This window comes from Panthera onca, chromosome B2 (assembly GCF_046562875.1).
Source record: "Panthera onca isolate mPanOnc1 chromosome B2, mPanOnc1 haplotype 2, whole genome shotgun sequence".
Taxonomy (NCBI): Eukaryota; Metazoa; Chordata; class Mammalia; order Carnivora; family Felidae; genus Panthera; species Panthera onca.
The window spans coordinates 49,269,409-49,296,818 of NC_138343.1; the positions used below are offsets into that span (position 1 = coordinate 49,269,409).

Genomic DNA, 27,410 nt, shown 5'->3' on the forward strand with positions numbered 1-27,410 from the left:
TATTCACTCTTATAGCAAAATAACATATTTATGTGTATGACCAAAGCATCAGTCTTGGTTGTTTCATCAGTGCCAGCCTCATCTGTCCAGCAACATAGTGGATATTGACATTTGGACAGCTACAGTCATCTGAAACTCACAAATGTCAAAATAATTATAATAATCACCTGAGCTAGACCCTCTGCAAACACCTTTTCTTCTTCTGACCATTCTGCATTGTTCTTTATTTAAACCTTGCTAATTTTTTTTTAGTTTTATCCCTTCTTTATTTATAACCTGCAGTATCTGCTTACAGTACTCCGTAATAAAGCCAAAATTCCCTTTCTGATTTTTAAAACTCTCCATAATCTGACTCTACTTTATGGCCCTTGAGTCTGTAATAAACTCTGTTCCAGGAAACCCAGTCTCTTTGCCTCTTCTCACTTAACAGGATCATGCCTACCTGTATCCCTTTACCCATTCTTCCCTTTCCACCTGTGTGCCTGGCCTTCCTTCTCTGATCTAGTCTTCCAAAATGCAGCTCAAGACCCACTTCTTCCACTGAATTTCATGGAACACTTCAGCCCATCCTTATGTCCACCTCCTCCTATAGACACTATAGAGATGTGGAGTTCTTACTTGAGCAAAAGATATGTTTACATCTGGGATTTAGGTATGCCTGGGTTTGTGGCTAGTTTGTGGGCCATTTGTTTGAGTCGTTTTGCATGGGAGGAGAAACTTACACAAAGGAGCAGATGGGAAAAAAGAGGATGACAGAGACCACATGGGGTCTGTCTCAGATACGAGCCTTCAACTCAGCTCAATTCATAAGGATTTGAGTTAACTATTTTGAATATTGCCTTCTGGACATTCACTTACAAACCCCCATCAGATAGACACCTAAATGAGTATATAATGACCAATATGCTAAAAGCAGAAAAAACAACACAAACATTTATTTAGAACTTAAAACAAACCCAACCCATGCTAAGAAGTTCTAATAGAAGGAAGAACTGGTTTTTTCTTGTTGTTGTCTTCCTTTTAACAGATTGTACAGATTCAAAAACCAAAATACTTCAAGGATAAGTTTTTATCATAATGAGATGTCAGCACTGAGTTCTAAAACTGGGTCATCTGAGTCCAGAACCAAAAGAACGGGACACGTAATAGAATACCTGAACCTCGAAATAACTGAATTAACTGTACCTGATCAGCTTTGATACTGAAAGAATTATTTTTCTTACTTCATAAATGTTATTTAAGTGCCTCACAAAGCAAACCCACTGACTTCTGAGGTGAAGAAAGAATTGCCCACATTGTAAACGTGAGTCATTTCACTTCACAGAACTCTTAGGAAACCCAAGTTGGGCAGCTCCCTTCCTTTCTTTACCACAAATCAAAAAACATAAAAATACAGTTGAAAAAGCTCAATAACTTATAAATATGCTTAAATGAAAAGGGTTATGCTCTTAATGTGTAATTTAATACAATGTTTAACCACTTTGGGCTTTCAACATTGACCTGTTAACCAACAAACTATTCATTTACTCCCACTAATGACTTCTACTCATAATTGTATTTCCTACAAATTATTGTCCAAGCATTTCAGTGCCATTCATCCATAATTACACAGTCCCAGAGAACCATCTTACCAAATGGGCATGAAGAGAAAGAAAATAATCTTTGTGGGTTAACACACTTTAAAATCACTAATTGCTCTATGTTTATTTTGTAGGACTTCAATCTTTATTCCAAGTGAATAACTGCCAAGACCTTTCCAAATCACTTGGGGGAGGGGAGGTAGTGAAGGAAAAGAAGAGGAAGAGAGAGTGAAGGGAGGGGAGAAATGAAGGAAAGAATCATATTGTTAAAATAATGTTCACATCAGAATAGAAATATAAAGGAACTCACGAAAGAACTAGAAATAGTTTTCCGAAATACATGCAAATTATTTCCCTCTATTTCCACCTGCAGCTTCGCATTATGCGTAGCAAAACAATGAATTCTGCTTGTTCTTTTATGTAGATGAACACTTCTCATGTACTGGAAAGACAGACATGAAGGAGGACACCTGGGTGGCTCTGTCGGTTAAGCATCCCACTGTTGATTTCAGCTCAAGTCATGATCTCATGGATGTGAGATAGAGCCCTGGATCTCTCCCTCTCCCTCTCAAATTAAATAAATCAACATTAAAAAAAAAGAAAGAATGAAAGAAAGATGGACCTGTCCTCCAGGGTCCATGACCAGTACAGGAAACAGACAAAAGTCACAAATGTACCATTTTAAGTGTTAACACAGAGGGACATCCAGGGTCTACTGGTGCACAGGTGTGGGTACTTCGCTCACACAAAAGGGGGGTTGTTTCTGGGAATGCTTCCCAAATAGGTGATAACTGAGCTGGGTCTTTAGGGATAAGTCATAGTGGGCCAGATGACAAAACAGAGTACTCCAGGCAAAGGTAATGGTATATACAATGATGTGGGCCAATGTGACACATTCAAATAACTGCTATATATGTGACATTGGCAGAATGCACACACGGGGAATGGGAGTTGCTGATGAGAGTCAGTGAGACTGCATCTGGAAGGTGAACAAGACCTACTTAGGAAGGGACTTTCAGGCTCTCTCAAAGAACTAAGAGTTTATCCCAAAAGTAACCACCAAAATAATACTTAAGATGGTAACAGAGAAATCAGACTCTTCTGAGACTAGTGATATTTTAAAACCATGAGTACACATATCAAACTGAGGGGAGAGAATCCTTAGTGAGAAACTATATTTACCGCATATTGGGTAGAATGAGAAAAAGCCTAAGTCAAGTCCTAAGATGATCAAGGGCCAGCCAGGGGGCAAGAGAGAGCTTGATGTGTTCCAGGAACTAAATGGAGATAGGGGTATCTGGAGAAGGCAAATGAGATGGCACAGTGTGACTGGTGCAGGACCTTGGTGGCCTGTTTCAAAGGATTTAAATCTAACTTGAAACAGTTATGTGATCAAATTTATGTTTTTAAAGGTCACCCTGGCTGTTGAGTGAAGAAAAGATTGCAGGGCGGTAAAAGGAAAGTTAGAAGTCTATGTAGCAGGGTGCTGCAGTAAATGTAGAAGATGAGTGCAGTAGGTCAGATAAGAAGTTTTAATAAGTATTTGGCAGTGGATCTGGAGACAGATATAAAAATCTGAGATATCTTTTGGAGAATCAAGAGGACTGGCTGATTGGATCTAGAGGTAAAGGAGAAGTCAATGGTGACTTATAGGCTGACCAAGAGCAGAACCAAGTTGGTAGATAGATAAACAGGGACATTTAGGGAAGAAGAAAAAAGAATCCATTAAATAAACATTTATTAAACACCTATTATGCGCTATGTTCCATGTGCTCTTCCAGCCACTGGAAATACAGTAGTGAGAAAAACAGTCAAAACCCCTGCCTTCAGGTAGTTTATACTCCAATGGCATTCACTTTTAGACATATTAAGCTTTAGATGACCATTTTAGGCAGGTTACATTTTAGATATTAAAGAGAATATCCAAATGAAAAGTCTGAAGCTCAGAAGGGATGTCTGAAGTTACATATATAGAGAAATATATAAACAGAGGTTAATCTATATAAATGAGTGGGATTACCTGAGAGAAGTATATAATTATGAAAAATACCTGAGATCAGGACCATGGGAACATTGTCATTCTAAAATTGAGTAGATGAGGAGAAACCGAAGAGGAGCAATAGAAGGAAGAAAACTAAAAGATGAAGACACACACACATGCCCATAATTAAACAAGACAAAGCAATGGCAAGAAAGTCTTATTCAACCATGCAACTGCCTAAGGACCCATTCCTCCCCACCTCCTTACCCTTGTATTACTGTTAAGGTCTGGGTACCCACCTAGCATCTCTTAGTGTTTGTGTCCTATTTCCCACTGTTCATTCCATCTCCCTTTCTGCATAGTAGCTGGAATTGAGCTTTGAGGGCAAAGGTATGGAGAGAAAACCCTGCCCTTCTATCATTTCTCATTTTCCCCTTCCTCCTGGCAGCGCTTGACCCAAATTCTCTAGTCGTATACTATCTCTAACAACAGGAAGAGGTGATAAATAGCCAGAGAAATTGGAGAAAGACTATTACCTATGATTCCACCTTGCATCCGAGCTGGTTCTCTCTGCTCCCAGAAACTGCATCATGCCAGGAGTCTGCCTCTGGGCCACAGAAGTCATTCTAAGGCCAGAGGGACTGAGAGCACCCTCTGTTTCTAGTAATCAATAAGAATTATGATAGTAGAGCCCAAATGGAGAGAGAGGTGTTCCTGGTATCCCATAGTAGAAATGGACCTACTCTCCATGCAATTAGTCTTATACTCAGTGGTCAGCTGCTATACTCCCACTAGCATTAAACAGCGAGGACAGTGAGGGGAAGCAGACTGTTGAGGGCTCACCTGGGTCCTAAACCACAAAATTATCAGCATTTCCTTGAGAAAAATATATCCTAAATTCCAAACAACCATCTTACAAAGGAACTCTTTGAATTCAAACCATTTGTGAATTGGAGATGATCCAATTTACTATACTTCAGAAAAGGAGACTGTGACATTAGCATTAATATAAGACTATCTGGCAGACCAAAGAGATGGAATGGGGTATTTTTCATGTACCATTTCCCTCTGCCCTTGAGAACCACTTGCTGTGATATCTCTGTTGGTCAAAGACAAAACCTGACAGGGAATCCTGGATGAGCTCAACTCTGTGTGTGCACTATGAGCCTTCTGCATCATTACTGGTTAATCATGGGTGGTACCAATGGAGCAGGGAACATGTGCCTGCAGGAAGGAGAAGGCTCAACAGAGCAATCCTCTAAATGTGCAGATCAGCTAGCTGTATCCACAGCTGAGCAGTAAACATTTCCACACTGTGATGAAAGGGATTCGAGCACAGTCTGTTCCCAATGCTGAGAAGTCTACCATTTTGTTGGCAGAGGGGTGTAGACTAAGGCTAACCAAGGTTATTTGGATGGTGCAGTGAGACAAGCCTTTTCCAAAGGCATAAAGGAAAGGCTAATCTTTGTTTCTACCCAATCTGACTTTTACTTTTACTACCATAATTAAAAATAAGTGACTAAGAAGAATATAAAGCTCAAAATACCCAGGAAATAGTGAATTGTAAGATATAGGAAAACATCTGTAACGCTGTTCCTAGCTCCTGTGAGGATTTCAGGCCAATTAAACAAATGGCATTCTTAGAACTGTACTGGCCAGTCCTTTACATAGAGGTGCAAAATCCAGTTGCTCAGAACAAAAGGCTTCTGTAGCGTGTCTTTAATACCCACTTCTGTTCATTGTCCAAAAAATACGAAAAACTTCAGGTATATTTCTGACCAGATACTTTTTTTAAAAATGTTTGTTTATTTATTTATTTTGAGAGAGAGAGCATGCACAGGCATGGGAGGGGCAGACAGGGAGACAAAGAAAGAATGCGAAGCAGGCTCCAAGCTGCCAGCACAGAGCCCAACGTGGGGCTCAAACTCACGAACCATGAGATCATGATCTGAGCTGAAATCAAGAGTCAAACACTAAAGCCACCCAGGCGTCCCAATAGTAATTTTGATAATCACTACTACAGTGTATGGTTTGGAGTGGAGGCAACAATGAGGAACAAATGACTAATTTTCAATAGTGTAATTTCATTTTAGAAAAGCAATTGATACATAATGTTGAATATAAAAATATAGAGAAACAAAAGAAGACACAAAAGCATCCAGAATCTTACTGCAACAGATTAATGTATGTCTTTTCTTTCCTATAGTTCTTTCCTATGTTCACACGTTGACAAAATTTCATATATAAGTAAATAATTCAACACATACTACAGAAGTGTTCTATAATTCTTGACATACCTTTTTTTTTTTTTGCAAATTCTCTTTACTTAACTTAGTAGGAACATCTTTCAGCAGTATTGTACATAATTTAACATCATGATGGTATCATAGCATCTCATTGAAAAGTTGTGTATTTTGTTTACAGATCCCTTATTCCTTCATACTCAGTTTCTTCCCAATATGTTGCTTTCATGAACAGTTCAGACACGAACATTCTTGAGCATAATTTTTATACATGCTAATGATCACCTCCTTAGAATAAATTCCTAAAAGTGGCATTGCTATATCAAGGCAATATCAAGGCATACACTTAGTTTTAAGCCTTTTGATATAATCACCAAATTGTCTGACAGGAGGACTCACATACTTGTATATCCAGTAGGAGTACACATGGATGCCAGTTCCTCAGACTTTCTACTTTTTTTTTTTTTTTTTTTTGGTCAATTTGATTGTTCAGGGGGGAAAAAAATCACTTTTGTTTTAATTTGCATTTCTTTGATTACTAATGAGAAGGTAGACAAAAAATCATAAAAAAACAAAAAAGAATCTTTTACTGTCAACATAGGATAAACCTGAGCCCTCTCCACATGCACTCATATTAACTGGCCATTTGCACTAATTATGCAAACATGTCTATTCACATTATTTGCCAGATTTTAAACTTGTTCTAAAAAGTCATTTATAAAAGACATTAATCTGTATCTATATCAGATGAGAACTGAATGTGTGATTAAGCTAACATTAACAATCACAGGGAAATGTTGCTGTATTAGTTTCCTATTGCTGCTGTCACAACTACAACATTATTGTCTCAAAACAACAAACTGTATTATCTAATAGTTATGAAGGTTAGAATTCCAATTTTAGCTGGTTTCACTGAGCTAAAATCAAGGTGTAAGTAGGATTGTTTCCTTCTGGAGGCTCTGAGGAAGGAAAATCTGTTTCCCTGCTTTTTTTAGCTGCTAATGTATTCCTTGGCTTGTGGGCTCTTCTGTCTTCAGGGAGCATCCCTACTCTCTCTGCTCCCTTCCATCCCATCCTCTTCTTTGACTCCTCCTGTGTCCCTCAGATAAATACCAGTGTGCTTACATTAAGCTTCTCTAGGAAATCCACAATAATCTCGCAATTTCAAAATCTTTAATCATATCTGAAAAGCCCCTTTTGCCAAATAAAGTAATCTTCGTGGGTTCCAGGAATTGGGACATGAACATATCTGGGGCCATTTTTCAGGTACCACAATTGAATTTTTGAATAAATAGTATGGAGAAAACTGACTAGCCATTTGAAAAAAAAATTAGATAACTGACTTATAAGCTATATCAAAATAAATTCCAGATGGATTAAAGCAGGAGTTGGCAAGGTTTTTCTGTAAAGAGCCAGATAGTAAATTGTTTCAGGTTTACAGACCAGGCAGTCTCTGTTGCCATTGCAACATGACAGAGCCATAGATAATACCTAAACACACGGATGGGCATGGCTGTGCTTCAATAAAAATTTGTTTACAAAAACAGATTTGAACCATGGGCCATAGTTTGCTAACCCTGGATTAAAGACACCAATGTGAATGGATAGATAAATACATACATACATACATACATACATACATACATACACACACCAGGAAACATATATGTAAATTTTTATATCATCTATAGAGGAAAGAGTTTTCTAAGTGTGACATCAAAGGTAGAAACCATTTTTAAAAAATTGTAGAATTGCTATTATACAGATTAGAAAACATCATAAAAATACTGAAGGTAAATAACTGGGAAAGAAACAGGTTCTTTATGTCCCCATCAAGAATACTACAAAGGGAGCCAAAAGAGGTAAGTCTCCACTTGGAATCCCAACATAACCTGAAAAATTAAAATTGAGAAGACAGTTCCAGAAACCTGAAAGGAGTATCTTCTGTCCATCTTTCTGCCACTGGTAAACACCTGGTATGTGTGTGCAAATTAGAAGCGAGCCCATGTGTGTCTTACGTGTATGAAGCAGATGGAATGAATGTTTCCTACCTCCCCTTCTGGGCCCCAGTTTAATTATCTGTAAGATGAAAGGAATGATCCCAGTCTTTGCTACTTCACAGAGTTGTTGTGAGAGTTGAATGAGAGGAAAGAACAGGAAGCAGTTTTGAAAATTATAAAGTGCCAGGATCTAGGTAAAATCCAATTTTAACAAATACTGAACATAATGCCCAATTCAACGATACTCTTCCTCTATGACCAGGCTGAAAGCAATACTATTAATAGTACTGCTTTGATGATATATATGGAAGAATTCTCTTTGAAGGAAAAATCACAAGCTCTGGCCCACGTAGCATTCCATTTACTTAGCAATGTTGAATTTCTTTTGATACTAAAAAATGTAAAATATGTCAAGTCAAGACTATTATTAACTATTTAATAAACTAGAAGAAGGTTACCAAGTCTGGAGCACTGCAGTGAGGCGAGAGGAGTAGGAGGGGAGCTGGAAAACAAGGCAGAAGGAGTAGGCAGGAACTATATCATATAGAATACTGTAACCATGTTAGAAATTATGGACTTTATCCTAGGAACAATGGGAAGCCACCGGAGAGCTTTGAGCAGCAGCATGACATAAACAGATCTTTGTTTTTAAAAGATCACCTTAGTGGGGTGCCTGTGTGGCTCAGTCAGTTAGGCATCCAACTCTTGGTATTGGCTCAGGTCATGATCTCACAGTTTGTGAGATCAAGCCCCACGGGGCTCTCTGCTGACAGCATGGAGCCTGCTTGGTATTCTCTCTCTCCCTCTCTCTCTCTCTGCCTCTTCCCTGCTCACATGTGCACCTGAGTACTCTCTCTATCAAATATAAATAAATAAATAAATATACATCACCCTGGTTCCAGGGTAAAAAATGAACTAGACAGGGCCAAAAATGGCAACCAATAGATAAACCAGAAAGCTTAAACTGTAATCCCACACACCAATTGGTGGTATGGTGAACAAAGATGATAGTAAGGGGAGGAGGGGAGAAGTAAATGGTAAATGGGTTCAGGATTTATCTAAGAATTAAAATGAGGACTTGGTGACAGATACAATAAGGGGAATTATAGAAAAGGGGAAATCAAGAATGACAGCCTGGTCTCTGGCTGATGGATGACTGGAAAACAATAAACACCATCGTAGCTTTCTTAGAATAATAATGAGGTTCCTTTCTCTTTTTGGCTTCAGCCAAGTCCTAATATAGTTGAGCCTTGAACAACAGGGGGTTTGAACTGCACAGGTCCACTTATATGGGTCCACCACAGGACTGTAAGTGTATTTTCTTTTATGATTTTCTTAATAACATTTTCTTTTCTCTACTTCCCTTTATTATAAGAACACAGTATATAATACATGTGACACAGGAAATAAGTGCTAATTGACTGTTTATGTTATCAGTAAGGTTTCCTTCCAGTCAACAGTAGGCAATTAAAGGTAAGTTTTGGGGGAGAGGTCAAAAGTTATATGTGGATTTTCAACTGTGCAGGGTGTCAATTCCCCTAACCCCTGCATTGTTCAAGGACCAGCTATGCTCAAGATTGATAACCTTTGCTGCCCATTGCCCTGTATGTACACATTTATACAAAAGAGTGGCCAGTCCAGATCAAGATTCATACGGTCTCGAATCCCCTAAACTGAAAACTGTCTTAAAATCAAGCTCCTTCTTTTACTAACACTTTCTAGACATAATCAAATCTAGAAAATATCACAACATTATTATATATTCCTTAATTCTAAATTTTCTATTTTTGTGTTTCTATCAAACGTGGCTTTGGTTTTGCTTAGTGAAGTGACTGATGGTTTATTAGCGTTTCTTTTTTTTCTAGCCAAACTAAATAAATTTGAATATATTAGTATCCAGTAAAGACTTATTAATTTGGAATTCCAAACTAGTAAGAGTAGTAAAAATGTTAGATTGTCATATGTTTAAAAAATAGACAAGCTATTATCTTTACCTGCCCATTCTCTTATCCTGACTACATAATACAGCTCTAATGTTAATAAACTATCCTCCCTCAACCTAAGACAACATAGTCTGGGTGGTTGTCTACACCCTTGCTCCCTCTTGGCCAAAAGAGTACCTCTACCCTGGTCATAGCAAAAGTTTTTGTGACAGGCTTATGACCCAAACAGGGCCAAAGTTAATTCTGAGGTTTTATTCAAGCTTTCATCCAGTTGCTCACACAACATATATTTCTTAAAAGCCTACTATGAATCCAGGCACTGTTGAAGGCAATAGGAATGTTATAGATGAAAAAATTAAAACAAAACAAAAAAACAGGAAAATCCCTGCGATCATGATATATACATTCTACTAAGGAAGATTCTAGAACAAGTAAAATAAATATGATAAATAAATTGTATATAATATATTAGTGTTAAAAGCTAAGGGGGAGAAAACAGAAGGAGAAATGTGAACACTGACAGGACTAAATGTTGGAATTTGCTCAGGAGTCAAATGGCTATTGGAAAAGAATCACTCTTCCATATGGAGCTGCAGAGACCCATTTCTGCCTCTAGGAGGGGAGAACCTGACTCAAAATGAAGCCAACTCAAAGGAAAGCAGAGCCTAGAGTTGCAGAGAAACAAAGGCCTGATGACTTCATTGGAGCACCTGGACGCAGCTGTGACTCAAGTTTGTTTTATTTTTGTCAGTTATATGAGGCAATAAATGCCCTTATCTTTTGTCTGAATTGAGTTTTCTGTCACCTGCAACCAAAAAACACCTGACTAATGCCAACACTTTCAGGTATATATAGAAACTTAAAGTAGCTTACAATGTGTTTCTAAGTGGGATTCCTGCTGTACTTGGATTATTGAATAGCCAGAACTCATTACTAATTAGCAGTGTGCATTTACATGTAAATACCTAAAATCCTAAAAACCTTAAAAACAGCACGTTCACTTTAAAGTGTTTAAACAAGTTCCTTAAAGTGTGGGTTATACTCTTAATTTAAGGAACCCTCTAGTATAGACTATTCCAAGGTCACTCTTGTCCAGATCAAGGAATTACAGTGTTCACACTATAATATAAACTTGACTGAATAATGATTATCTACCACGACATACCAGACGGCCAGAACCCCAATGCTGTATTGAAGTTGTTTGAATTTAAGATTATAGGGGCACCTGCATGGCTCAGTTGGTCAAGCAGCTGACTTCAGTCAGGTCATGATCTCGCAGTTTGTGAGTTTGAGCCTTGTGTAGGGCTCCATGCTGACAGCTCAGAGTCTAGAGCCTGCTTCGGATACTGGGTCTCCCTCTCTCTTTGCCCTCCACCTGCTCATGTTCTGTCTCTCTCTTTCTCTCTCCCAAAAATATATAAACATTAAAAAAATTAAGAAATAAATAAAATATAAATAAATGAAGATTATAGAAGGCAATGAACAGATGTTAAATTTTCCCCATCAGTCTTCCTCCATTTCTCCCCTCAATTCGATCTTACTTCTTTCCCATCCCTATACCCAAATGAATTACAGCAAAACACACATAAACAAAAATTCAAAAATCAACACAGTTGCCCTCCCCTTCACCCCAACATCCTTTGGCATACCCTTTCATATGGGTGCAAATGTAGCAACTTCTCAAGCAGGATTTCTGCTCGCCTAAACCAACCAAGAGGGCGCAAGCAGGAAACAAAGAGATGATAGCACCTCACAATGTAAGTCAGCCATGAAGTAAGGAAGCAGACACTTCCTTGGGGCTTACAAAAAGGAGACTAATCTAATTCTGTCATCTGAACCATCTCTGGACAGACCCCACCCCAGGCTACATGAGCAACAAAAAGAGGACATTCAAAGGAATTCCCAGAAATAGGGGTGAGTGATCAGGCTGGGTAAACTGGCCATGGCCTTTTCCTCTCCTTTCCATAGAGGTACCTCTCTGCACTTAAAGAAAAAGGGCTTCAAAAGTAGCAATCATAGGGTTATCTGCAAGAAGAATAGCCTGGCTTCTTTCCCCAGGTTGGTTGTCTGCACATGCAGCACATTTGCTGCGTTGCCCGTGCCTATTTAACAGGGGAAAGGATAATTTGGAAAAGGAGAGCGGGAGCAGGTAAAGGGGTGGTGAGTAGAACATCGTTGGTGCTGACAAATTGGCAACGTTCTCCTGGATCAAGTGGATTCTGGGGAAGGTAGCTTGCCTTGAGCCAATGCTCTGGTACTCCACCCAAAATGGGCCCCAAGGTGGAACCTAAGAGCACTGTAAACTCGGGGGGGGGGGGGTCCACACTGCAAACAGTGGGGGGTCTCCCACAAGGCTCCAATGATCTTGTGCAGAAATCTTTGGAGAAAGAATCAACAGTCAGCCAGTATTATCCAGGAAGGCAGCCACACCTAACGGAGGCTACAACCACAGACCACGGTAAAAAGCTTGTGAGCCTTCTTGCCTTACCTCTTCAACCTGTCCTAGCACCAAGAAAATATAAAATAAAAAGGTTAGGAGGAAAAGCAAAGTAGCAAGGCAAACCCTTGCCACTCAAATATGCCTCAGGACAGAGCCTCTAGAAGGAGAAAGGAAGGGAGGATTGCATGAGAACTGAATGAGTTGGAACTGGCCTTTTTTTTTTTTTTAATTAAAAAAAATTTTTAATGTTTATTCATTTTTGCGAGACAGAATGTGAGCAGGAAAGGGGGTAGAGATAAAGGGGGACACACAGAATCCAAAGCAGGCTCCAAGCTCTCAGCACAGAGCCCAATGCAAGGTTTGAACTCATGAACCACGAAATCATGATCTGAGCCAAGCTGGACACTTAACTGACTGAGCCACCCAGGCACCCTGGAACTGGCCTTTATTAATAACCTTAAATCAACTGGAAAGCTATGATGTCCCAGGTGTTGTGGATTAAGGAAAGGGGAAAAAAAGACCCATCAGAACACGGATTAAGAAAGTGATTAGAGAAAAATAAAGTCTGTTCTGAGTCAGATTTCTAAAAGGCTCAAGGCTCTCAACCATCCCTAAAAATGTACCATTTGCAAAGACCTATGGCCAATTTACACACCACACCAGCTCCAGATTCACATGAAATCTCAGGTAACAGTTTGTGGTAAAAAGTGCTAGGGGAAGACAAATAAACTCTTCAATATTGAGAAAATCCAAGACCCTTGAAAAGGTAGAAGAAAAACTATAGCATTTACAATAGTTCCCCTATGTCCATTGAGGATATATTCCAAGACCACCAGTGGTTGCCTAAGTCACAGATAGTGCCAAATGCTAGTATCCTATGTTTTTTCCTATATGTACATACCTATGATAAAGTTTAATTTATAAATCAGGCACAGTAAGAGATTAACAACAGTAACTAATAATAAAATAAAACAATCCTAATAATAGGGAATGTGCTCCCACTCTCTCTCAAAATATTTTTTTGTACTCACCCTTCTTCTTCTTGTGATGTTGTGATATAAAATGTCTATATCATGAGATGAAATGAGGTGAATGATGTAGGCATTGCGACGTGTCATTAGGCTACTATTTGCCTTTTGAGGACACATCAGAAGTGGGATCATCTGCTTGCAGAGCTCTTTTCTTTGGTGGTAGAAAACCAAAGTCCACTTGAAACCAGAAAATGCAGTAGCCATATAGGAGCAAGTGAAGTATAACATGCACAGAGACTCAGAGTTAAGGACTATGAGTGAGTCCTGACAGCATGGGGACCATGGAGACGGTCACACCTGAGGCCTCTTGCCTGCCTGTTCACCTTGTGGCTTGACCAAGAACTCCTAAATCCTTTGTTCTAAGTTTGTTTGCACTGGGGTTCTGTCCCTTAAAATCAAGTAATTTAAGAGTAGTAAAGCTACACACCAAAATACCATGCCACTGCTATGGTTTATATTCCAGCCCAAAGGAAAGAGAGACAGAAAAGAAAAAATGGGGAAGACTCATGATCTAGAAGAAATAGGTAAAAAGCAGGGGCAAGAGGGGATGTTATGGATATAGAGGGAGACCCGACTGAAAGTGGCTGGTCAGGTGACAAAAGAGCAGAGATCTGAAAATACATTGTTGGAGGAACTGTCCTAAGAGGCGATAGGCTCTGGAAAGTTTCATCCTACATCACAGAGTAGATCACAGGAACAGTCCCCAAGCTCTATCAGTCTTGGGGAAAGAAGGAATCATACAAAGAGGAGCCCTAAACTCCTCCAAAGGATCCACATGCCACGGTTTAAAGGATGCACTCATATTTGTTTTTAACCACTATTTTAGCAATGGAACCCTTGCTTCTAATGAAATATTACTTTGAACACAAATATAGAGATAAGCAATGAATGCATTACTTGAGCAATTTAAACCTTTACTGCCGGACCCCCAAATACTTCATTGTCTGGGGAATCCCTGAGGCTCCTCCAAGAAATATCTGGATTTTGTGGAGCATAGGGTGAGAACCAAGAACACTCTCCTACATTCACGTCTATTCCACGCACACGATACCATGCTTCAAGACAGCCTGATGCCCTTCAGCAACTAAAATAGTGCCCATGAGATAGTACTTATAAACAGCATGGAATTTAAATATACTTGGTACCTTTAGAAGGAAAATAAAACATATCTAAACTTGCTTATTTATATTAGTTCTCTTTTCTTATTTGTTCCTACCAAATTCTTATGTTCCTAACAATTGCCTTAGTGTTTTCCTCAATTGTACTCCCACATACCCACTTTTTTCGGAAACTTCCATGTATATTTAATGCCTGTATCTTGTAATTTCTTGAAAAGGACAAAGACAGAAGTCCATTCAAGGCCGTAAGACTGCTTTTTCTCCTAAGAAACTGTCAGCCAAATTTCTCAGGGAGGAACTGGAAATGAAGTGAGAGACATTGATAAATTTCCCTGCTGAACAATCAATAAAAGCCCCACCATCCTGTTCAGACTCCCACTGTGGAAGCAAGGGCCGTAATTACATTGTCAAAAATTCAAGTTGCCCAGGCTGACAGCGGCCCCCTTGAAAAGTGACAGGTGATTGGCACTGGGATTGGGGTAGTGAACCTGGATTGGCAGACAGAGTGGGAAAAGAAAAAGGCAAGAGTGAAATTTCCTTATCGACTACAGCCACCCAACCCTGAGACTGCCACTTGGGAGGAATCCTGAGACCCTTTTTGTCACGTTACCAGAGGGAGCAGGTGACAGAATTGACTAAGCAATCTGAACCCCATCAGAGATTTGGAATAGCCCTCAATCCACTCCCAAACCCCAAGAAAGAGAAAGATGGCTGTGTGTGTGTGTGTGTGTGTGTGTGTGTGTGTGTGTGTGTATGAGCGTGTGAGGGTTTTCCTACATTAAAAGAAAAACATGCAACGGGCTTTCAACTCCATCTTTCCTCATGACAGCTGAACAGCAAAACCTGTTTGCTTAGCGATATGAAACCACGATAAAAATCAGCTGGAGCAGAAGGGTTCCAGGGGCAGCAATGAAGAATGAGATAGGAGACAGAAGGTGGGAAAGCACTAACATGCAGGCCATTTGTGTGATTCTCTGGGACCAGAGCTGGAGTTAAATTAGTACCCATCAGTCAGTCCTCTCACTGTTGGACGTTAGGAATAAAATGCCTGCAAGAGGTCTCCTTGCTGGACAGTGCTCTGCTTCTGGCTATTCTGGGGCCCACGCAAATGGCTTCCAGAAGACTTTCTTGTAACCACACCCAGGAAGGGTGGTTTTCCACCCCCTGGGGAGGAGCTGCACCACCAAAGATTGACATCAAAAGGTGTTCGCTGGGCAGTGGGAACAGAACAGAAGATGCCTGGGAATGTTGCTACCTCATGATTTCCCAAGCTAAAACCTCTCTCCTGCTCTGATCAGGAGTGGTAGACAAGAAAATTAATAAGGAGAAAAATCTCTAGGCTCCATGCCAAATTTTTAAATAGAAGCCCCTCTCCCCTTCCCCCCTACAAGAAAACATGAGATAATGGCACTGGGTACTGAGTGTTTGGGGTGGGGGAGGGATATAATAAAATAGCCATAACTAATTTTTGCTTGAGTGTTATTGTGTGCCAAATACCTCAGAGTAGTTCACAAGCAGTAGGGCTATGAGGTAGGGACCATGTTTTCCTGGTTTCATGGAGCTTAATTTTCCCAATGTCATAGCTGATAAGTGGCAGAACTGGACGGGTTTCTGATTCCAAAACTATTAACCACTAAAAACAGCATCTCTCCAAGAGTAATCAGTGGGCAACCGGAGTCAAATCGCCTCAGGGGCCCACTTAAATGCACATTTCTGGGTCCACTCAGGCCCTCCAAGTCAGACTCTGGGGGTGAGGCCCAGAAACCTGGATTTTGTAAAAAATCTCCCGGACGAATCTTTTGTGCACAAGGTGGTGAGTCTCACGACATCACACCAGGAAGCTGAATGAGCACTGGGTCATTAGGGACTTTGGATGCAAAGTAGTGAATCAGGTTGCTCACTGTTTTGCATACATGACAGCAAAAGAAAATTAGTTTTCCCCTAAAGCCCCAGGGTCATCAGACCCATGGCAGGCCCTGGGAAAAGGCCAGTGAAATTATGTAACGATTTTAGCCTTACTATACTGCCCTGCCAGAGGGGAATCTAAGACCTCAGGTGTGCAGGAGAGGGAGACAGGGGAGGGCTGATGAGCTGCAGGCTGGGCTGGGGGTTCCCTGACAGAGACCTAGAGAAGGGAGCCCTTACCTGGTGACTGCGCTCTTTCCCGTGCAGGGTTTCCTTCACATGAATGAAATGAGGCAATAACATTTCAGAGAGGAAAAATGCCTTGTGTTCATTTCGAAAGCTTTGTGGCTTATGAGAGGTCCTAGTTACTCCCAAACTGGCAGGACTCTGGGGAAATGAGTACAGCAAACTAACCCTGGAAATTCAGGAAAGGAGAAGAGTAGGAGGTTGGGGGGCGGGGGGGCCAGAGAAACAGAAGGAGAGAAGGGAAGGAGAGGAGGTGTCTGCCTTCTCAATGTCCAGTAACATCACAGGGCTAAAGTAGCAACATTGTTTTGTAAACTTCAGAATTGTCAACGTATTTTAGAAGCATCTACTTTGCTTTGGTTGCCCCATAATTGATTGATGGTCAGCAATGGCACTAACGATTTTCTTAATTTGACAATTATTTAAACACAAAGGCTTAGGAGTACAGGGTACATTGAGAATGCACATACATAAGGTATACTTATGAGCTGTTATGCTGATCCTTCATAATAGAACATGAGCATGGAAAGCGTTGGAATTAAAGAAGCCAAGGAAAAGAATTAGGAGTCCTCACACTTCTGCGTTTGAATTTCCATTTCTAGCAAGAGTTGTGGGTCTGCATTTTACAGGACAGTGGCTTTCAAATCAGGACACCCGTGATGCTTCAGGGTCCTTCAGATGATCTACAGAAAATACTGTTCTGTGCCTGCTTGCACTCTCCACCTGTGTTTTTTCAGTGCTAAACAGCAGCACGTTGTATTGATGACGTAAGTGGCTGTTGGACTGGAGCTAACATTGAAGACCATGGCTGATGTTTGAATAGATAGAAAACCTTGGTGGATGCTGGGATACAACATCAATGTAAGTTCTTGCTGATGAAGATAGGAGAGAAGAGTCCTCCACAAATTAGAACTTAAGAATCAATATTGTAGGCATTTTGAATTTCTGTCCAGATAGTTATAGGTTTTTTAAGCCTTACAAAATACATTCCCAGTGTGCAGCAGTCTGGCTGGTCCAAAGATGAAATGCTTGATGAAAAGATTTCACTTCCTGTCATAGAAAGCTAAAAGAGCCAAAAGAGTGCTTTTCAGTAAACAGTGACTGAAGCCCATAGATGACATTAGTCCCTCCTTATCCATAGTTTTGCTTTCTGTGGTTTCAGTTACCCGTGGTCAACTGCAGTCTCAAAGCAGATGATCCTCATATAGATGACTATATGTCAGAAGATCAATATTTGCCTAACACTGGGTCGCAGTGCCTACCTCATTCACCTCACTTCATGTCATTATGTAGGCATTTTATTATCTCACGTGATCACAAGAAGGGTGAGTATAGTAAAGTAAGATATTTTGAGAGAGAGAGACCACAGTCACATAACTTTTACTATCATATATTGTTATAGCGGTTTTATTTTATTTTTAGTTATTGCTGTTTCTCTCTTATTGTGCCTAATTTATAAATTAAACTTTATCATGGGTGTGTATGTATAGGAGAAAACATGGTATGTATATGGGTTTTGTGCTGTCCATGATTTCGGGCATCCACTGGGGGTCTTGGAACCTATCTTCCACAGATAAAGATGACTACTGTATAACAGAGCCTTGACAGAGCAAAATGGCAGAGTCCTCAGCATATGCACACATCCATGTCTAGAGTAATTATTCTATGATAGGTAATGGGGTTTTAGCTTGTTATGCCAGTATAGGAATGCCCATGTAGGTGACAACATGTTTTCTGGAGATTGAGCCACTATCTGGAGCCTGCATTTTTATTTCCCTTTGGCTCATGCTATGTAACCAAAAGTACATAAGAATCCAGAGAGAGATACTTAAAGCTCATCATTTTATACTTTGCTGCAGTTACTAACACAAATCTCAATGGCTTACGATGATGACAAAGATTATTCCCTGTTCACGCTGATGTCGGCAATAGGTGGATCTCAGCTCTGCCCCTACTGTCTTCATTTTGATTCCCAAACTGAAGGAGCCAATCTTACTTGGGACAGCCTCTTCTCAAGCAGAGGAAAAAGGGCAAAATGGCCAAAGCATTGTAACAGCTCTTAAAACTTCTACTTGGCCATGCAGTATATCACTTCCACTCACATTCCTTGACCAAAGCAGGTCCATGGCTAAGCCCATGTCCCAGTAGGACAGGGAAGTGTGGTCCAACCACTGGGAGACATGAAAGTCACCTGACGGTGGGTGGAGGCTATCGAATCCTCCTACTGGGAAGTGAGGAAATAACTGGGGACTAAATGTACTCTGTCTGCCACAAGAATAATAGCCACTAGCATTTCTTACTTAAGGAAATAGTGCCCATGCTGTAATTAACTTTGTTGCCTCAGCAACAGATGGTCCAAGATTTTTAAGAGGTTTTACCATTGCCCCATCACCAGCACATTGTCTAGACACCGTTCTACCTCATCTCTTTGGGTCCACTGCTTCACTCACCATGCAGGGAAAGTGTTCCATTCCTCACAGCCAGGAACTTGACACCATATGGAAAGAAGGGGGTAGAGTGAGAACTCCCGTAGAGTTTGATCTCGGCTTTGCCTTGGAAGGGCTTGTCCTTGGATCCAATCCGGAGCTCCCCACCATCAGAAATGAGAATGGAGTGTACCCTGAGCTCAATGGGTCCTGGATCCATGAAAATCAGCTTGCCTCCTAATGGCCAAAGAGAAGATTATCAGTCCCTGGGAGGATAAGGTTCACCACCTTTTGACAGTTCCAATGTCTGATGAAATCCTCTTTATTTATATACATTTGCTGGGATTTAGACTTATTTTATCTTTCTCTTTCTTCTAGAAGCACAATAGAATATGGATTGGACCCCCAGGGGTAGACGCACTATACCACTAAGCCAGTTGAGGCTGGCTATCACTATTCACCACATCTCTATGTTATTTTTCATGGCAATATCCTAAATGCCCAGCAATTTAGGACTGGTCAAATAAGGAATGAGAAAGTCACCATTTTGGCCATCAATCAACAGATAAAAGCAGCCTATAAAATTAAGTTTAGAAACAAGTGAATAAGAAATAGGAATAGAAGAAAATATGGGAAAATTATACAAATTATGATACTAGGGACTGTAATTAGGGCTGCCATCATGACGTATGCAGCATTTTACCTGGCCAACATCCATTTTACTTCACTTTTGATAATAGACACTAATTTCCTTAAGAAATTGCTCTGCTCCACTCAACAGAGTGGGATTGTCAATCAGAGTAGCCTGTCCTACTGTAGTCTAAGCCATGTACCCATGCTTCAAATGAAAATCTGGAGCTCAATGAAGAGAAGGCAAGAAATGTTTAGATTTTAGTAATTCCATTGGCGGCATCTAAATGAGCCTGAGAAGAGGTTTCTATTTCTGAGGCCCCCACCTGCTAAGCCCCTTCAAAATGCCCTGACAGCTATCATTTCTACACCTAATTTTCCAGACTTTCTATCAGTTCTTGTAAATGACCCAACATATTCTCCCTAAATTTCCTATTGTAAAAGAAAGTTGGTTTCCATTGTTAGCAATCAAATAAACTTAACTGATACAGATATGTTTTCTTCAATAACCAATTTTTCTGTGATGTAGGAGTATTATTTTACAATAAAATTAAATTGTGAGAATTAAATACTTAAGAAATTAAAACATGCTTTCATCTTTATAATACTTTTCTTTAAAAGAACTTAGAATATTTGTATTTCATATAGAATTTTCCCTGTAATGCCAAAATAATTAAAGCATCCCATCTAAATAACCACTTTAACCTGAATGAGTTACTAAATCTATCTCCCTCCTGCATATGGTTTGCAAAAGTACTGGACAAGACTCTTCTATCCTGTAACAAGGTGGTAAGAGGTTTGATTTCATACTGGAAACATCAGGAGCCCTCTTTTCCACATCCTACAACGGCTTGCCACCTAACTCAGAATGAAAGTCAAAGTCCTAATACTGGGCTGCAAAAGGCCCTTCATGATTTACCACCCATCTCCAGTTCCCCTGCATCATCATCTACAACTCACCCCTTCACTCACCTGCCCTGAACACACTGGCCTGCTGGTCAGTTCTCAGCAGGACTTGTTTTCTGACCTGCTGTATTCTTCTGTCTGGTATCCCTGTGACTCACTCCCTCTTGTTTCAAATCAAATGTTAACTCCTCACTGAGGCCTTCCTCTCCAGGCTATACAAATAGCATGCCCTCACTCCTTACTCAAATGCATTTTCTTTCATAACACTTACCATCAGGCACATTATATATTTATGTGTTTAGTGTCTGCCCTCCCCCCCCCCCGACTAGAATGCATGCTTCATGAGGGCACTAATCTGTTTTGTTTGCCTCTGTATTTCATTGTCTAGAACAGTGACAAATAGGTAGGTGGCACTCAATATGTATAATTGTAGAGCAAACTAATAAATGGTTATATCATTTTAGAGAATCTGGATTAAGTATCTGAATTTCTTTTATGGATACACAGAAAATGGCTCCAAAAGCAGATTCTTCTAGGGGCACCTGGGTGATTCAGTCGGTTAAGGGTCAGACTTCGGCTCAGGTCATGATCTCATTGTTCAAGGGTTCAAGCCCCACGTCAGGCTCTGTGCTGACAGGCCAGAGACTGCTTCAGCTTCTGTGTCTCCCTCTCTCTCTGCCCCTCCCCCCTATTCACACTGTCTCTCTCAAAAAAAAAAAAAAAACAACATTAAAAACATTTTTTTACAAAACAATTTCTCCTGTGGAAAGGAGAATCTCAGTGGGTGAGCGGCAGTGAAGACCAAGACTCTTCAGTCGCTAAATTTAGTCCTAAATCCAATGTGCCAAGTTATTTAGTTGTATTGTTGTTTTCCAGAAATCACAACTGGAAGTATTTACTCAAACATGTACTGGAGGGATGAGAGGGAGAGCAGAAAAAGGCTAAGATGCCCTTAGTCATTTTTGTTTACTTCCATCCTAGCACAGAGATAGTGATCAGTTAACATTTGACCCAATATTCAAACATGGAAGCCACCTCAACCCTGACCTTCTGCTCTAACATTGCTTTTCCATTTTCCTCAGTCCTCTTCATTGAACCTTCTAGGCTTATATCCTGAAACCCAAACTACACACCATCAGCAATAGTCAGAGGATGTTTATGTGGATTTTACCCCTGAAAGTGTTCTCTCCTTTCAGTCACAATTTAGAACAACACACCCCATGTGGGTACCCAGTTTCTTCCTTGGTAAAATGTGCACAATAAGAGTTCTTCCCTCAGAGAATTATGATGGGATTTCTTTAAGTGAAGCTTACAGATCCCCAGTCTTGGGTCTGGCACCTATTAGACAACGCAGTGGTGTCAAGTGGCTCCTGTCAAACTCACTGTCTGCACTTGCCCCACTGGTGCCATCACTACTCATTTGCACACCTCCCCCATCACTCTAGCACTACTGATCTCCCTCCTTCCAACATCTCACCATTGACAGGTCCCCCTTTCCTTGTGAAGCATGGTACAGTGATACATAGGTAAGCTATTCAAGACGCAAGAAAATGTCCATTGATGTGCAGGCTTGATGCTACGGCAGCACCACATGACTTCCAGACTTCCAAAGGAACTACTGGCAATTTTGACTTTAATTTTCCCTTCCATTGTCATCACAATGACAAGAATAATCATCAAAAATGCAATAATAGTGGGGCGTCTGGGTGGCTCAGTCGGTTGAGCATCCGACTTCGGCTCAGGTCATGATCTCATGGTTCCTGGGTTTGAGCCCCGCATTGGGCTCTGTGCTGACAGCTCAGAGCCTGGAGCCTACTTTAGCTTCTGTGTCTCCCTCTCTCTCTGCCCCTAACCCACTCGCATTCTGTCTCTGTCTCTCTCAAAAATAAATAAACATTAAAAAAAATTTTTTTAAACAAATGCAGTAATAGTCATTAATCCTGCTGTGAACAAGAGGGAAGAAATGTGACCTCTTTACTAAAACTTTTCCATTCACAGTCACATGTCATTAATGTCCTAACTAATTATTTTCAACTGGTGGACCATGGATTTGCATGGTATGACTACTCCATTATAAATAGTCAGGAAATCTGAACTGACCTTGATGAGCAAGTGGTGGAAACAGGGGGCAGACTCTGCCTATTAGCCTCTCAATGACCCTCAATAAGTCCCATAAAATTGCTAGGTCTTAGATTACCCAGTTTCCAAATCTGTCCTACTCAGTGCCTGGGGATGATCTGTTTTCTCATCATTCCCATGCAGGACAGAACCATGCATTCACCGAGACTCTTTCCAGCTTTAAAACATTGGACATCTACATCTTCAAGAATGCATTTGGATGTGTCTTTGGCACTGATAGAGACAGAGAGCTCATGTTTTCCTGATACCGCCTATGCTGCAGTGAACTTGGCATTTCACTTGGGAAGAGTATCAACATACATAGTCAGAAATTCAAATAATTCTACAGGGAAAACAATGGTGCTAACACTTATTAAGCCCCTACTGTATTTCAAAATCTTTAGATGTGTTGTCTGAAATGACCTTCAAAATAAGTCTGAAGTCAGTATCATGCGTCATATTTCACAGTCCAGAGAGTGAGAGGTGGGAGAGGTGGTCTCTCTCAGCCCAGAATGAGCAGAGCAAGCCTTAGAACCCAGGACCACCTTCCAGAAGAGTTCATATTCAATCTACATCTGCAACCCTCCCAGGTCGCTTTTTTATTAATTAGAATTATCACAGTTATATTTAAAGAAAAACATGTGTTAACCTAAGTGAAGTTTGCCTGTGGCTTGTTTACATATGTTTTATTTCCATTTTGTAAATGTAGATATACCTTGCCTCATGCAAAACAGGATTTGAGGCAGAATACAAGGATTAGTGGGTAAATTTATAAACCTGGGCTTTGTTCCTCATCCCATCAAGCGAAATATTAAACACACAAAAACAAACGGGTAGAAATTTAGAAACGTCATTTACTGAGGGGAGCTAATAATGACACTAATGAAGGGAGAAAATGAATGATTGGTGTTGGCAAGAGTACTAAAAACAGGACTAATTAATTAATATGATAACCATTACTCCCTGCTAAAAAGCCTTCCCTCCTTACTTATCAGTGGCAAGTATAAGGAAATCTAGGTAAATTAGGAGAGTTTGATGAGGAATTCATCTCTTTTTAATTGAAATAATTAAAAGTGGTAACAAAAATGAAAGCTTCTCAGTGTGAAAGAATGTAAGGTTTATACCCAAGCTAGCCCTGTGCCAAGGCCCTAAGTGTTATCTCCTCACACTTTATTAGCTTAAAACAAATATCCAGTGAGCTGCTTTGGAGCATAGTGACTTGAGATAGGAGGGCACAGGGAAGACTTTATTCCTCCACTTTATAGAGCTTGACCACATTTCTGAGCACTGAAATAAAGAGCAGGGCTGAAATCGGCCTGTGGCTGTGACCCTTAAGTTGCTTATTATGATTGTTCATGAAAGCTGAGTATGTCCCACAAGTGACCTTGGGTAATTTTATAAAAATCAATCAACCATCATTATTGTTACTTCCCCTCTAAAATAAATAAATGAACACAACTTTTTACATGTAATCACTCTTTTCCATTCAACATCCCTTTTATTTCTTTTAAAGGGAAGTCAAGGAGACTTTTAGCAGCTAGCTCATGTTTGCAAAGTACATCAAAACCTGCTTTTCGCTAACCCCACAATTAGCCATCCTCTGTAATAACCGCGGAATGATTTGTTGTATGTGTTTTGAAAAAAAAAAAATTACACAGTTCTAGCTATTTTCCCCTTTAAGGTAAGAATCTAGAGTATAAATATTTTACCACACAATAAGACTCCAAAGGAACTGGCTATGCCTTCTATTTGCAATTCTTTGCCTCCCTTCCCTTGACCCCTCCCCAGCTAGGCCTTTGCCTGACAAGTCTGTAAGAACTGGTCCTATGAAGGTCATGATGGCATCCAGACTGGTGAATCCAAGTCTCGATGCTCTGTTCTCGCCTGTCCTGAGTGGCCAGCAGTATATGATAGGCTAAGTAACTCCTTTCTGGAAAATCCTTCCCCTCACTGGCCAACACTGTGCTCTCCTGGTTTTCCTCCTACTCCCCAAGACTCCCCTCCTAGCCTCCTCAGACTCCTCCTGATTGTCCCAACTACTGACATGCAGAGTATCTCAACACTCAGTCCTTCTACCACTTTTCTTATCATTCTATGAACAAGGTTGTTTCACCTTGTCTTAGGGATTTTAATACCATCACAGGCTAACGGCTGATGACTCCCAAACTGGTATCTCCAAGGCCCACCTCTGCCCTCAGCTCAAACTCACATACCCAACTACCAATCAATATCTCTCCTTAGATGTCTCACAAGCTCCTCAGCTGAGCACATTCAAAAAAATGAATTCCTCACCTTGTCCCACAGATCATCCCACAGTCCTTGCCGAGGCCTCAAATGGTAACTCCATTCTTCCAGGTGCTCAGTCTGAAAATTCTAGCATCAACTTTCACTCTCACAGCCAATTCTCCAAGAAATTTTGTGCATCCTGCCTTCAGAAAATCCCCACGACCTAAGCACTTCTCACCACTTCCACGTCTACTGCTGGGGTCTAAGTCACTCTCATCTCATCCCCAGATTATTGCAACAGCCTCTCAATTCTGCTCCCTGCTTCTGTCCCCACCCCCACCTGCACCACAGGGTCTATTCTCAAAACAGCATCAAGTGTAATTGTTTTCTTTTCTGTGAACCTTGTCATGTCACCTCTCTGCTCAGAGTTTCCAATGGCTCCCACCACACTCGGAGGCAAAGCCGACCAAATCCTACAGGCTTGGTCCTCTCTGGCCCAGTCTCACTCTGCTCTCCTTCAGGCTCCCAGTCCTGTTGCACTGACCTTCTTACTCTCCCTACTTCACGGCCTTTGCCTTACTGTGTGCAAATCCCACCAACTGCCACTAAACTCCCTCTCCACCCACTCCATTTGCTTAGCAAATTGAACAAAAACTATAATTTACATTCTTGACTGCCTTCTTTAGAGAAATGAACTCTGTGAGAGCAAGAATTTTGGTCTATTTCATTCACAACCATAGCCCGTATACCTACAACAGTGGCTGGTCCATAGGGAACTTGGCAAGTGGTCAATAAATACGTGTTGAATCAGTAGGAGTTGAAGTTACAGAAGTGAATGAGGTCTCCCAGGGTGCCTGGATGGCACAGTAGGTTCAACTTCCAACTTCAGCTCAGGTCATGACCCCGCAGTTCATGAATTTAAGCCCCATAGGACCGGGCTATCTGCTATCAATGTATAGCCTACTTCAGATCTTCTGTACCCCTCTCTCTCTGCCCCTCTCTGGCTCATTCACACACTCTCTCTCTCTCTCTCTCTCTCTCTCTCTCTCTCTCTCTCTCTCTCTCTCTCAAAAATAAATAAAAACTTTTAAAAAAGAAGACATTAATGAGGTCTCCCAGGGAGATCGTGGAGAGGGAGAACAGAAGAGAGATAAGAGAAACAAACTGTCAAATATTAATATCTGAAAACCAGACTAAGGAGAGGAAGTAGCAAGATTCTTCGGTGTGAGTCACAAAACTTAGGTGAATTACAAGATTTGGAAGGTCCTAGTGACATAAGCTCTAGGAAGAATTTTAAGAACTAGGAAGGTGGTAGATGAAAAGATGTCATTATGTGAACTTTAGAAGGTTTGGGGGAGAAAGGGTGCAGAGCAAGAGTGCACTCCCTTAGTGGGTGAAAGCCAGGTGATAAAATGAACCCAGTGAGAATGACTCCAGGGTTAAGCAGAGGGAAAGTCAGAGGGGAATGGAGGTAAGGCCCAGGTAGGCATCTGAGGACCTCAATTAATTCCATCAATCTATAACCCAAACTAGATAATTCATTGTTCAAAGCCTGAACTCTCTAAATTTGTATATATAAATTATTCCATTTACTTGTTTATATTGATGAACCCCCATTCAGTTTTTTGAGTCAACCTTAAATAATTCCTTAAAACATTTAGCAGCCTAGATCTGGTTACCTTTCCTGTAGTTATACACTCAAATACATAGGGAAGCCTCTGGAATTCTCTCTCTCCCTGGAGAATAGTAGAAAACTATCCATTCAAGATGGACAGACCCCTCCTCTGCCTGGGGAAGAAGAGCTGGCTGAGCTATCCGGGCCCATTACTGCACCCTACCGGACGGTGTTGCTGTAGGGGTGGGCATCAGGAGGAGGTGAGAGAGAGAGAGGGGAGAAAAGTAGTACGGGGGAAGGCAGACACAGCCCAAAGCTGTGTTGGGGATGCACACAGCTTCCTTTGTTGGCAAGATCCGGATTAGGCTTGTGCCTGATCCACTGGAGCAGAGCCTAGAAGCCTTCGAGGTGGGCTTGTCCCCGGCCAGAAAGGCGGAAAATCAATTTGGCTGGCAAACGAGAGCCCCCAAGAGCTCAGTGCACGCTCCATAATCCTATCCACTAGCAGCTCAGGAAATAGATGCCTGAGCCCTCACATATTCATGGGGGATGTGAGGCATAAATCAGGCTTTAAGGATTGGGGGCGAAGGGAATGGACTCTCGGGCTGGTTACTAATTAATCAAGCACAGAACACCTAAACCTAGCAACCTGGGAGCAAGCCACACACACACAGGCACGGGCTGCTGCTGCTGCTGCTGCTTTTCCTGATGTTTTTTTTTTTTTTTTCATTTCAATTAAAATAGATATCGAATGAAAATTTCCCCTTTAGCTGATGCTGCTTATGCATCCCCCCGTTCTTCCTTTAATTAAAAAACATGCTTATTGCAATACTTGCCAGAATCACTTTAACGGTATTTTAATTGTAATGTCTCTGCCTGATTACAAAAAGAAAATATGAACTCAAAAGTATGGGCAAAAGATGTTCTCAGGGTGCAGGAAAAGAATCACACACCTCTCTGAAATGGATGCCACGTGCTAATTCCTTAATTAGCCCAGTATTA

The 27,410-nt window shown here is 40.8% G+C and overlaps 1 protein-coding gene across 1 annotated transcript in view; it reads right to left on the reverse strand.

Annotated features, from left to right (window-relative positions):
- The window catches only part of PKHD1 (PKHD1 ciliary IPT domain containing fibrocystin/polyductin), a 479,232-nt gene that overhangs the window by 296,540 nt on the left and 155,282 nt on the right, over window positions 1–27,410 (reverse strand). Inside the window, exon 36 of the mRNA XM_078446999.2 lies at window positions 18,938–19,150. Within this exon, the coding sequence (XP_078303125.2) occupies window positions 18,938–19,150 (213 nt within the window). The remainder of the gene's footprint in view (window positions 1–18,937; window positions 19,151–27,410) is intronic.